The sequence below is a fragment of the Cricetulus griseus genome, chromosome 5 (genome assembly GCF_003668045.3).
Source record: "Cricetulus griseus strain 17A/GY chromosome 5, alternate assembly CriGri-PICRH-1.0, whole genome shotgun sequence".
NCBI lineage: Eukaryota > Metazoa > Chordata > Mammalia > Rodentia > Cricetidae > Cricetulus > Cricetulus griseus.
In genome coordinates this window covers 35,881,024-35,894,991 of record NC_048598.1, presented here as the reverse complement: position 1 = coordinate 35,894,991, position 13,968 = coordinate 35,881,024, and the positions used below count along the sequence as shown (strand labels likewise).

Genomic DNA, 13,968 nt, shown 5'->3' with positions numbered 1-13,968 from the left:
CAGAAAATGGGAAAGAAACTTAAGAACAACCATCTCTTGATGTTACCTGTTTGTAGACTCTTTTACTAGTGCTCTCTATGTCTAGACCCTTGCTGGCACAGCCCAGCAGTTTTTTAGGAATACTAAGGCTGTGAAGGTCCTGGCCTAATTCTTTCCATTTCCAAAGCTCCTCGGCTGCATTATGAACAAGGCTTTCTACTTCTTCTGCCGTGTGGGGAACTGCCAATAATGTTTCACATGGCTTCTGGGGTGCTCGCTTAGGTTCTGCCATTAGAGGTACAATTGTTTCTTCTGCCTTATTCTTTTGGATCTTGTGAGAAGAGCTTAAACCAAAATCTTCATCAAACCAGTCTTGATCATCTAATGTGCTGAGGAACTCACGGCTGATCTCAAGTTCGGCAAGTCTCTTAGCTAGCTCTTCCTGCCCACTGGCACCAAACACTGGACTCTCCTATAGAATAAAACATTCAAATAAAGGACCATTTAGTGACGTCATCTTATTTAATAGATTTAAGAGACAAAGCATACCTATTACTTATGTGTTTAATATCTCTATGTGAATGTACGATATAATGGTCACTGATAAACAAGAAAAAACTACGCTCTTTCCACTATTCTGCTTATATAAACCTAATCATTAAATTTTATAATAAAATATTCATTCATTAGTTTGTTTTTTCCTTTTGTATATCATTAATCATTCCATTTCTGAAGGACTGTCATGGGATTCTGAAACAGGAAATGAAAATTCTTACCTTTGGTGATTATCTGGCTCAAGTTACACAAAATCATTACTTTTCCTTAGTTATCCATGGGCAACCTAAACAAGCTGATGGTCTGAGTCTATGTCATAGAGGATAGCTTTCAGTTTTATCAGAATCAACATCACAACTGGTAATCTCTGTAGGGCAGCATAACTGAATAGACAGGTGAAAGAGACTGGGGTTGAGAACCACTGCAATGTTCCAAAGAATCTAGGAGATCTAATGTGTGGACCATTACAGAGGCCATCAATATAATAGGGGAAAACATGTTTCAGATCCCACAAGCTGACACTGTTCATGACAACTCTATAGTGACTACTCATGACATAACAGAGGTCAATTATACTTCAGAAGAATAGCTACAAGTCCTTTAACAACATAGCAATTTGTATCTAATAAGCAGCAGGTTGGGGGGAATGCCCACCTCAAGTCACTGAGTAAAAGGTAATCAGACTCTCCTCTAGATGAAATACTCACAGGTCTGGGACACATGTCTGGAGAAGAGAGCTCTTCTTTTTCATCTTCTAATTCAGACCTTAAAAAGCAACTTGGAACACTGGGTAGTTGTTCCTCAATGTTTTGAGGTGGGTCTTGGAGCAGTACTTCCTTTTGGTCAAGAATCTCCTGATTGCTAAGCTGGATTTTCTCATTCCTTGACTTTTTGATTTGTTGTAGTTGACTAACTGTGTCTTTCACAAAATCTTTTAGTAAACTGTCTGTCAGTAAGCTGACTGTTTCTAGTTGTTGATTTGACTTTTTTTCTTCACTTATTGATGACTTCAGCTGAGCTTCTAATTGGTTTTTTTCTTTTGTTAACAGGTCCAGAAGTGGGGTAGAAGGCTTTTCTGAAACTTGGGAATATGAATTCTCTTCCTTCTCTGCAAGATGCTGTAGCTTTGATTCTTCAGAAGATGTGTCATCTGGAGTAGCACCTGCAGCATCAGGAACATAGTCTGTGATGTCAGAAACAAGGGCTTTGTTCTCCTTACAAGAAATGAGGGGATCTACTGAAGATTGTTGGTGAACATGGGCTTCTAGGCCTCCAGAATTATCGAGTTTATTGTCGGTTTCTATGTTAAGGCTTCTATCTGTATCCACTGAGGCTTCTATACTATGCATACTAGCTAGCGATTTCTCACAAAAATATTCAGCTATATCGTCTTCTCTGTCTTTTAGACATTTTATATCTTTCTGCTCTTGATTATAGAATTGATAATGTTCATCAGAATAAGATTCTTCATCTTCATTTATGTCTATATAGTCGTTAAAGTTTTCTAGGATGTGAGATATTTTTTGAGGGGGAGCGAAAATACCATGCTTGTCTTTGCACACAAAATATTCAATGCCATCATATGTTCCATTGTTATTCCCTTCAGGTTTATCCAGTTCTACTCCAGCCCAAAATCCTTTAGCAAAGTTAGTCTCACCTTTGAATCGAAGAGTGCCTGGCTGAACATTGCCAATTAACACCCTATCCCCAATGTGGAAGTCCAGTAGCTCGTCTGCAGCAGAAACTGCAGCCAGAGAAAGGGAGTCAGTAATACCCTGTTCGTGTCCCACGTCACTGCGCTCCTTACTTTTCATCAGCTCAGTCGGGGACTTGAGTTCCAGCAGCCTTTCAGAGTGGACACTGCTGTGAATGGAAAGGCTTTTTTCACTTAGGCACTCACTGATCTCATCATCGCTACCAAACCCAGAGGCCCTGCTTCTAGAGCTCCTCATCGGCTGTGACTTATCTCTGTAAGACTGTGAGTCTTTCCTCAGCGCCGATGATGACACCTCAGAGTCATCTTTGTTAATCTCTTCAGCAGAAATCCCTTTCTTGAAAGAAGACACTTCAGCAGAAATCCCTTTCTTGAAAGAAGACACTTCAAAATCTTCAGAATAAGATGATTCTTTAGGAGCAGAAAGGTGTTCTGACAAGGCTGTGTCCCCTTTCTCTCTGCCTTTGTGCTCATGGGTCTCTCTTGCTGACTGGATGTCTGGGCTGTGATCTGTACTTTGATCACACTGATTCTCTTTCAATACTTCATGAAAAATTTCCATGGCTGATTTACCTAAATCGTTCTGAATATTTGTAGAGTCTGAAGGAAGTTCTTTATTTGAAAGGATTTCAGAGTTCAGGTCTAGTCTCAGCAGGACTTCAGATCTTCCTGACTGCTTAGAACAGGCATCTTCAGTCTCACTCTTCTCCAGTTTTGTGTATTCTAGTTCTTGTATTTCTGATTTTTGACTAGAGTCTTCGGCCTTAGCCTCGAACACATCATAAATCCTACTAGGTGCCCTTGATTCCATGAGAGGAGGTAATGAAGGTGCACTTTCGAGAGAGTCTCCTTGTTCTGACCCTGTTTTTCTCGATGACACAACTGGAGATGAGGCCTGCAAGTGTTCTTCTACTGCTACTCCCTTTGCAGATGTAAACAGTGACCTTTCTGATATGGCTCTCTCAGAACATGATAATGAATCTTAAAGAAAGAAAAAAATCACAGAAAATTATTTAATTACAGTCTTTCAAATCTGAGACCCAAAATTTAAATAAAAGCCAAATCTCAGTTAAGAAAAGGGTTTTTTTTTCCTTTTAAGAAAGTAAAATATATTGCAAATAAATACAACATTAAAATTTTTCAAGTTTGGAATAATTTATAAAGTAACAGGGACTAAGTTTATGACAACATGTTTAACATGATAGTTTCAAGCCATGGGAAAACAGGCTATATATCTGCATATCTATGATGTTAAGGGCTAAAGTGGCAAACTAAGAATAAAGTATGATATAATTAACTAACAAATCAGGAGTTACGTTTTTTATTCAAATCTCTACTTTATCATTAATGGCAGTTTTTATTTGCCTCAGTTTAGTGTCCTTTTGTTTTCAGTAGCAATTTTCTAATTGTTATCTTTGAGTTAAACTGAAAAATAAGACTACAATCATTTATCATATAATAGATGTATAATCCTACTATAGGGAAGAATTTGAGAGGTTAATAGTATGCAGCTATTTGATTTTCATGCCTCACTTTTTACAATAAAAACTTATTTAAAAAGAACTGAGTGCTGGGACAAAAGTTCCCAATAGTCTCTGCACTTGGGAGTCTAAGGTAAAAGGATGACTTGCACCCAAGAGTTTCCAATTAGAGTAAGCAACAATCCAGACCCCATCAGAGAAGTAAAATGAGTAAAAGAGCAAGTAACTTCAAATGATAATTGAGAAAGTGAACTTTCTAAATTAAAAAGTTTGTCTGTCTGTCTGCCACGTGTGTGGGTGTTTGTGGAGTCCAGAAGAGGCAGTTAGGGCTGCTGGAGCTGGAGTTAGTAGCAGTTAAAACCAGTCTGAGATAAGTGGTGGGAACCTAACTTGGGTCTTCTGGGAAGACATCACATGCTCTTAATTGCTGAGCAATCTCTGTAGCCCCAGAAATTCACTTTTGTAGAGGTAGAATTCTGTGGGACTTAGACTATGTCTTTACAACTTCGTTCTTTCACGCACATACCAATATGTTCAGCAATAGATGCCAAGGACCCTCTGGATCGCTCTGACTCTGTTACAGATTTCCAATTTTTTGCTGTTTCAGATCTAAAGTGGAAAAAGTAATAATAAGATGAATATAATGTAGACACTACAATACCTGACAATAAGCAGGCATTCTTAGACAAGTCTTTCCTCATCTCTAAGAGGAATCTCAAACAGTTGTCACCTTACAAAGCCAAGCCTGTTTCTGTCCCTTGTCATTATCTGTGGATGAACTCAATGGAAAAGTAGAGGGCACCAGGCACCAGGTCACACCACCATGCCTTTCTACCTACAAATTCATCTATATCTGTAACCATTCAATTTCCTTTTTTCCTGCTATCTGAGAGCAAAAAGTACATCTTTTTTTTTCCTTTCCTTGTTTTATATGTAAGCCTCAACCATTAAAACCCCAAATCTCTCTCTCTCTCTCTCTCTCTCTCTCTCTCTCTCTCTCTCTCTGTCTGTCTCACATACATTTTACTCTTTCTTTGTCTCACACATACACACATACCCTCTCAAACACTGTCATGCTCTTTCTCACACACAGATTCTCTCTCTCACACACAGATTTTCTCTTACACACTCACACACAGGTTCTCTCACACACATTGTCACACTCTCTCTCTCTCTCTCTCTCTCTCTCTCTCTCTCTCTCTCTCTCTCTCTCTCACACACACACACACACACACACACACACACACACCACACAACACACACAACACACGTTTTGAAGTGCTAAGAGTAAGCCAGTCTTGGTCACCCTTGGCACACCCTCCACCACTGAGCTCAGCCCCAGCCCTCCTTGTTCAAACTTTCCCTTCAGTTTCTGTTTGGCTTCTACTTTTTGCTTAGAATGACTTAATGTTGCAGTTTAGTTTTATTTACTACTTGTTTTCTCTTTCTCTTTAAAAGCATGCTTTTTCAGCTTTATTTGCCCTTTATATCTATGTATGTTTAATAATTTCAGCATCTCTCTCCCTTACACTTTATAATCCTATTTGTATGTATCACAACATCTCAAAATGAACATTTAAAGCCCAAATTTTAGTTTCTCACAAAACCCTCTTCACTTTTAGGGTAAAGAAAGCCTGGCCCAATTGACTTAAGAGAAATCTAGGAGTCCTAGATTTCCTGTTTCCCATCTAGCACTTTATTACACAATACCACATCTTGGAAATTCCTAAACGATATCTTCTGTTTCTTCTATTCTTATTACTGTTTGTTTGAGGCTTGGCCTAGATTGCTCTTCTTTTGGCATCTAAGCTTATTTCTTCTAATCTTACCTCCATACCAGAGTCAGAGAGATATTTGTAAATAATAAATAATAATCTCTGTAAAAAACAAATTTTCTGATGCTGGAGATTGAATGCAGGACCACCCAAAGCCAAGCGTGTTGGTGTTCTGCTGACCACAGCCCCACCTTGATGAAAGCCATTCAATGAGTCCTTCATTTATTTACTTATTTGTATCCCGTGCTACTCTGAGATTTCTATGTAGAGGAGGGCGATCTTTTGCTCTTCCTGCCTTCACTTCCTGAGTACAGAGATTGCAGGTATATGTTACCCAGCCCAGTCTATGTGGTGCTAGAGACTGAACCCAGGACTTCATGCATGTTAGGCAAGTACTCTAACAACAGAGCTATATGGTTCTCAACCCTCCTAATGCTGCAGCCCTTTAATACAGTTCCTCATGTTGTGGTGACCCCAAAACAAAAAATTACTTTGTTGTTATTTCACAATTGTAATTTTACTATTACTATGAATCATAATTGTAAACATCTGCTATGTCAAGACTCGCATGTTGAGAGCTACTGATTTAGTATCAGACCAAAACTTTTATTTTATAGGATAATGGAAAAATATATCAGAAACAATTAATCAAAAAAATTAAGAACTCAAATCAAGCATTCTAGCAGGTAGTAATACTTGTTTGGACTATAAATACCTATTAAACAACTCAGGCAGAGAAGTTAGATAATTTATGCAAAGCTAACTAATTAGCTTGTATCAGAGCCAGGTTTCAAGAGTGAATTTCTTAAGTTAATTGTCATGAGCCTGTGCTACTCATATAGTCAACAAAATCTAAAGAACCTTTTCCTTTTCTTTTCTAATTTTTTAGAATTTTTTTATGAATGCCTTTCCTGTATGCATGTCTATACACCATGTGCCTGGTGCCCACAGGGATCGGAAGGAGTCAGATCCTATGGAACAGGAGTTTTGGTGGATGTGAGCCACCTTGTAGGTGCTGGGAATCAAACTCCAGTCTTCTCAAGAGCAGCCACTGAGCCATCTCTCCAGCCTCAACAGTTTCCTTTAAAATTTTATCTATCTATCTTATTATTATCTTGGATGTGTTAGTATGTGTACTGGGGACTGTGTGTGGAGGTCAGAGGTAACTCTGTTGAATTGATTCTCTCCTTCCTTCCACCTTTATGTGGGGTTTAGGGATTGAACTCAAGCTATTAGAGTTGCACAGCCAGTGCTTTACTAGCTGAGCCATCTCAACTCCCTTGTTTTCTTTTCTAAAAAAATTACAAAAATTATTTTAATTATGTCTCTGTGTGTAAGTGTCTGTGTGTCAGTATGCTTACATGAGTGTAGGTGTCTAAGGAAGACAGGGGCACTGGAGCTTCCTAGAGCTGGAGTTATAGATGGTTGTGAGCCACCCAATGTAGGTGCTAGAAACTGAACTTGGGTTTTCTGCAGGGGCAGTATGTGCCTTAATTACTGAACCATTTCTCTAGCCCTTGTTTTCTTTCTTTCCTCCTTTCTCCCTTCCTTCCTTTCTTTCTCTCTTTCCTCCTTTCTTTTTGCCTGCATGCATGGCTGTGTACCATGTGCACGCAATGCCTGAAGAGGCCAGAAGAGGGTATCAGATCCCCTGGTACTGGGTGAAGAGACTGTTGTTAGCTGCCATGTGAGCGCTTGGGATTTGAGCAGGGTTCCCTGAAGAGCAGCCAGTGCTCTTAAGTTCTGAGTTATCTCTCTAGCCCCCTAGGTGGGGGCCTGGATAATACAATGAATTGCATGATGTATACCAGTGCAACCTGGAGCTCACTATGTAGACTAGGTTGGTCTAGAACTCATGATCCTTAACCTTCTGAGTTTTGGGATTACAGGGAGGCATTACCATACTCAGCAAAGCATTTTGGCTTGTTCCTGTTTTCTTATACCAGTGAGCATATAACACAGTCTTATGCATGGTAAGCAAGTGCTCTACCATTAAGCTGTCCCAGCCCTCAAAACACTTTTTAAAACAACTTTAAAGGCCCACATCTTCTTACAGTAAAATATGAACTACTAAAAATAAGTGACTACAAAGCCTTCACAGTGTGGCTTTTACTTCATTTTTCCAGTCTCTCCTAAATCCAGCAATATCCTGTCAGAGTTACCTTTTATGATATGCCCACCTGTTTTTTTTTCTCTTTGTCATTCACAAATGTTCTTCTCTTTCACATATCCTTGTTTCTTACTGGCCTCTTACCCACTGTCCAACCATTTAAATGTTATAACATGACTTTTTAATCTAGTATAACATATATTACACTATTGCTACCTGGGTCTTCTAAACTTTTTACTGGGTATATAATACTCTTTTACCTGAATAGAACCATAATTCAATGAGATTTTCCTTACTTTTTTGAATTAAAGATATTTCCAATGTCTTATGATTATAAATGGATATTATGATAAACACAAAGGGTGCTATAATAAATATACTGATGCAAATTTTTTGGGTATTATGTATTTTATCAAGCTTATTTTTTAGACATGAGGTTACAGATATTTTTGCCTTCTAAAGCATTGCCTTGTTTTTCAAAAGATCTACAACTAATTCTACTGTCAACAATGCTGAGATACTGTTTCCACTGCACCCACCAGGCTGCAGGTTAAAAACATATATTTTCTTTTTTTGGTTTTTTGAGACAGGGTTTCTCTGTGGCTTTGGAGGCTGCCCTGGAACTAGCTCTTGTAGACCAGGCTGGCCTCAAACTCAGAGATATCTGCCTGCCTCTGCCTCCCGAGTGCTGGGATTAAAGGCGTGTGCCACCAACGCCCGGCAAAACATATATTTTCAATCTGCACCTTATGCATTTAATTTGTACTCATCATATGCAACACTTTGTAAAAAAAAACATTTTTACTTGTATAATTACTGTCACTTAAAAGATAACTTCTACTAAAAATCCTCTCTTATTCATTCTCAAATAAAGCAGAATATATGTAAGTTAAGTTCCTACCTGTGTAGTGGATGGGGCTTGATTTTGGGTTTTTCAGAAACAGAGGAGAGAGTTTTAATTTGAAGTTTGGATGTTGGTGATGTATCCAAATCTTGGCTAAGTTCACCTTCAGTTTTCTTAATGAATTCATCATAAGTCTAAGTTTAGAAGAGTTAGAGGAGTTATTATACAGAATGTTTTATTTTAAATCATAAGGACATCTAAAGATTTTAAATAACATAATTGAAACATTAAACCAGTAAAACGACGGAACATAGATTATCCCCTGCTCCCCACCATGCCTTCAGCACTGCCACAGAAAGGAGAATGAAATGACAGTTTCAATCCAGAGCTAAGTATTTAAGAAATGGCAATACAAACCCAGGAGCATTAAAATCTTTAACTTGTTATATGCTATTTGCTAAAGGATACACTATTATTTTGTGGGTTTTTTTTTTCCAGCGGCAGCCTATGGCTCAGGTAAGATCTCACTATGTAACCTTAGCTGACCTGGAATTTACTATGTAGGCTGGTCTTGAACTCACAGAGCTCCATCTATCAGCCCCTACCTCCTAGTGCTGGGACTAAAGGCATGAGCTATCACACCTTACCTTGTGGTTTTGTTTTGTTTTCCTGAGTTTCAATGGCAGTAAACTTCTTAACAGATAGTACTTGGGGGAAACAGTGTAATCAGTCAGACGGTCAGAATTACTAACACTGTCTGTTACCTGGTTATTAAAATACCCACTCTTTATTAGTCACCAGAACTTCACTACTTTGTAACTATCATTAGCATGGCACTCAAGATGGACTCTACCTATTACATCTTTCCTTCATTTGGAGGGCTAAACTTACTCACACAACTCTATTTGATATAATAGTTGAAAACGGAAGTCTGGCACTTTTTACCTAGGATGTATCTATGTCTGGCCTAAACTAGATAAATGTTTATAGAATGAAAGAAAAATTGATGGATCCTTTTTAATTGCTACAGATTATTAATGTCTGGACTAAAATCCCTACTTTTATAAATCTTATCCATATTATCAATATTTTGATAAATTCTGGTATTAATCACTAACTAAACATACGTAGCCAGATGGTCCGTCTAGCTAGATCTACATAGAAGTTTGTTTAGCTACTCAGCTTTGAAAGCAATATCGATCTAAGTTTAGTTCACTTATTAAACAGGTGACCAATAAAATCCACTAGGTCTTTTTTCATATAAATTACCATGCATATTTCTCTATGACACAATATAATTTCAAAACTTAAATACGTAACTCTTTCATTTTTATTTAGCCATTTAGCCAAATGTTGAATGAGATGGCTCATAGAGCACTTTTCTAGAGATTTTCTATCAGTGAATAATTTTTAAACTTTAAGAATTCTTTTGAGACAGGATTTTGGTATAAAGCACAGGCTGGACTCCAACTTGAGATCCTCCTGCTTCATATTCCAAATGCTAGAATCATATTAATGGTCTTTTTAAAAGCAATACTGTTTATCTTAATTTATTATAATACTTTAATAATTATATTACTTTAATGGCAAAGAGTTGCATGACCAATCAGATAAAGCCCAAACTCCTTAGTCTAACCTCTAATTTCCTGAGTGTCACCTTCATTTTTGAACTTGTTTTCCCACTGCTTTCCAACAGGAACTCCCAGCATAGCCACTGTGCCTCTGCTGCTATTTATTTTAAATTTCTGGGAGCAGGGTTTCAGTATATAGCTCAGAATGATCTGGAACTCATTATGTGGGTCAGATTGGATTTCCTAAAGCAAATTTTAGGAATGTTTGGCTGTCCAGAGCCTGGTCACTTTTTATAACCACTTTTCTAACTTTGAAACACCACGCAAGTTATGATGCCTGTTCTGTCTCCATATGATGTACCTGTGCAATGTTTATTCCACATTTATTAACAGGCCTGTCTTCATGGAAAGATACAGAATTCAGAATTAGAATAGAACCCTGCCTTTCTCACCTATAGGTTGTGTGTCCTTAGATAAGTCCTTAATCTTATTAAAATTCAGTTTCCTAATCTGTGAAAAGTGGTAATACCCATACTTCACTGCTATGAGGATTAAATAAAAATGTATTCAATTATCTGAGTTCCCCACATATAAAAAGTCATCTTAGTTTCATTAGAAAATTGGTAAATACAGGAAGAACTGTGTTCAATAAAGATCAATGAGTAAAAATTAAAAGGATGGAAAATTTGTGGCCCCATACAATAATGCACTTTCTCCAATTTGGTAAACTAAAGCCCTAACAGTTTCAACTGTTTTGAAAATTTGAAAGTGTCCCTATCTGAACAGCTTTCTCTGGTGGTGACTAAGAACAGATTCTTGTAATTTAGCAGAAAGTTTAGATGGAGTCTATAATGAATACTGTGATTTAGGACAACTAGGCTAGGGTAGCAGAGAGAGGTTGTTTGGAAGCAGGTTGAGGGAAGGAACATACTAACTTGAAAGTGAGAAAGACAGAAGGAAACAGAAGGGGCAAAGGGAGACAGACAGACAGACAGACAGACAGACAGACAGACAGACAGACAGACAGACAGACAGACATTGTGATTTGAAGAAAAATCAGCCAAAGGCAGTAATAACTAAGAGATTGTACAGATAATACAAGTAAAGGGGCTTCAAAACCCTTGCTAGGGCCCTAGACTGATGGCAATAGGAATGGAATGAAACAAAAAGGAACCTGGTAAAAGAACACTCAATGGGAACTGGGACTGTAGGAGGAAACAGAAGAAAGACATCAGCAAAATCAGATTTCTAGTGTCAGGTAGAATAGAGAAGGGTGCTAGAGCTTAGGAGGAAATTCAACTTACAGCTATCATTTAGGAGCTGTCCTACATTAGCTCAAGGGTTGTAATAATTGTGTGGCCTACTTGCAAGGAAATAAAAGTGACAATTTTAATATCTAGATCTAATATCTGTCTATCCAGCCATCTTAATGTTTTTAAGAGAATATGGATAATCTTTTTCACAACTATAAATCTTAACCAGAAAAAAAATGTACTTTAGTATTCAGTATTTTAATATTTAGCTTAATACTTTGGATGAGACGGACACTACATGACTACTGAAAAATCCCAATCCAGTACTTCATTAACAGCACTACAAACATTTGGGCGTCACCTGTGATCTAACCTTGGCAGCTAACCCATTCCCCATCTCACCTCCAGCTGTCTGATCAGACTGGCTTCTTGGGCTTTTAGCCTTTCCTTTTGTCTTTTTCTCTGCTCCTTCTTCAGTTGCTCCACAACTGATCTTCTTTTCCGTAGCTCATCCTTCAGAGCTCTGATCCTACTTTCAATGTCACTCTGGTCAGATGTAGTTTCTGAAAGATATAAAATCTTTTAGTTAATTTCAACAATGAATAAAGTTAACTCAGTAACTAATAAAGAAAAGCTGCAGTGCTTAAAGTCAATATTTAAAATTTAAAAAGTTGAACTCTGAAAATATCATTAATAAAATGTATGCTTACTTTTCCATAGATCTTTCTTTTTTTAGTCTTCCTAATTATTTTCTAATTTCTAATGGTACTATGTTTATTTATTTTCTTTAATTCATAATTATGTGTGATATGATGTGTGTGCATGAGTTCAGGTACATGTATGGAAGCCAGGGGTCAGCTTGTGGGAATTGGTTCTTTCCCCTACTGTGGGTTCTAGGGACTGAACACAGGTTGTCAGGCCTTCGAAGCAAGTGTTCTTAATCCAGTAAGCTATCCTGTCAGCTCAAGATTTGAAACTGTAAATACATGCTGAAAAACCTTATCTTAGCAAGATACATAGCTGAAGTTTAAATTTTAATGCTAGTGAAATTTGTACCTTCTGTAAAAATTTACTTCTGGTGTCCAGATGTTCATACAACTGTCCTTAGATATTAATACATGATGTCATATTTTAAAGTCAAATTAGGATAAAACTAAAATTTTATATTTTCAAATTGTGACTCATTAGCCAAGTCTTAGTATCACATAAAAAAGAAGAAAATATACCCTATTGCAATCTTTCTTTGAAAGCTTTTAACATTACTAAAATGAAACTGGTTAAATTTTGTTTCTCCCCAGTAGTTTATATCTGCACATGAGAGACCCAGTCATGGCAACATCACAAGAAAGCACTTCATTATAACGTGTCATACACAGGCTATGAAAACAAACAGGCAGCATTTAAAGGCCCTGCTTATCTCACTGCGCTCAGAAATGACATAGTGTCTCAGTGACTCTTCCTCCTCAGACCTCCTGAATCACACGTGTATTGCATCCCACACATTAATGCTCAGTGAGACACTAACTCAGGACCTCTGGAAGAGCAGCCAGTGCTCTTAACCTCTGAGCCATCTCTCCAGGCCCCTCCTGTGATTTCTGTAACCCTGACTTAACAAGTACAGAAAACAGCAGTGCCAAGAGCAGGGCAATGGAGCACCCTCCTCACATGCTCTCTGTTAGTTTATAAGGAAGTAACTGGTTTTAGGTTGAAAGTTCTAAGTGCTTGGGGTAGCTTTATACTCATTCAATGGATGGTTCTAATTCTCTATTCTGAGGAGTTATATGCTTCTAAGGCAAGAATGGTGGCACATGCCCGTAATCCCAATCCTGAGGAGGTGGAACGAGGAGGCCAGATTGAGCTACATGTAACCCAATCTTTACATGGCCTTCAAGCTTGAGATTTTGCCTTGTAAAGTAAGTGTAGGAAACCACACTTAAACTTTGCTTCCCGGACGATTTTACATCAATGCATTTTAAAAACTGAATGCCAACTATGATCCTATAATTATTTTTATGGAATTAATAGCAGTTGATAAAAACCTAGAGTTTTTAGATGAAAGAACTTGGAAAATATATTGTCAACTACTGAAGAAACTAAAGGCACACAAATAAAAGGCAATGAGAAACTCTGATGGTGAACGAGAATACAGTCTTCATCTGTGACTACACTAGGTCCTTATCAAAAGATAATCTTTTATAGATTTTTCTTAATCTAAGCAACTCTCTAGGTGAACATTATTTTTATGGAATGCTCTGCCATAAACAGTTTTTGAGAAGAGAAGGAGATGGGAAGTGGCAGGCAAAGGACATTTTAGTTTGTTAAGACGAGTAAAGTTTGGACAGAGCAGTTTGCTTAGGTCTCAGGTTACCTCTCATGTGCTGACTGAATTGACTCAATTGGTAACAGGATCCCCTTCATTCACTGGTATTTTAACCCCACCACATTAAAACTGACCACTTCTTCAAATACTGTTTATAATAATGTCCTCACGAAGAGACACATCTCATCTATAATTCAGAAATCTCAGCTATTTTTCTAAAATTACTTTTTCTTACATTCTAGCAATAAAACTGTCTCACAAGTATTATCATTAATCCTTAACATATAACTCACGAAAAGATAGTTAAGACATTATCTTGTTGCTTCCAGTGGAAAAGACAATCCAGTATGGGAAACAAACTCAAAA

At 37.6% G+C, this 13,968-nt stretch overlaps 1 protein-coding gene across 1 annotated transcript in view; it reads right to left on the bottom strand.

Annotated features, from left to right (window-relative positions):
• Positions 1-13,968, bottom strand: part of Cep350 (centrosomal protein 350) — a 135,879-nt gene that overhangs the window by 16,251 nt on the left and 105,660 nt on the right. The window contains exons 31-35 of the mRNA XM_027417338.2: positions 11,685-11,845; positions 8,516-8,652; positions 4,256-4,338; positions 1,242-3,229; positions 47-451 (exon numbers count right to left, since the gene is read on the bottom strand). Of these exons, the coding sequence (XP_027273139.1) occupies positions 47-451; positions 1,242-3,229; positions 4,256-4,338; positions 8,516-8,652; positions 11,685-11,845 (2,774 nt within the window). The remainder of the gene's footprint in view (positions 1-46; positions 452-1,241; positions 3,230-4,255; positions 4,339-8,515; positions 8,653-11,684; positions 11,846-13,968) is intronic.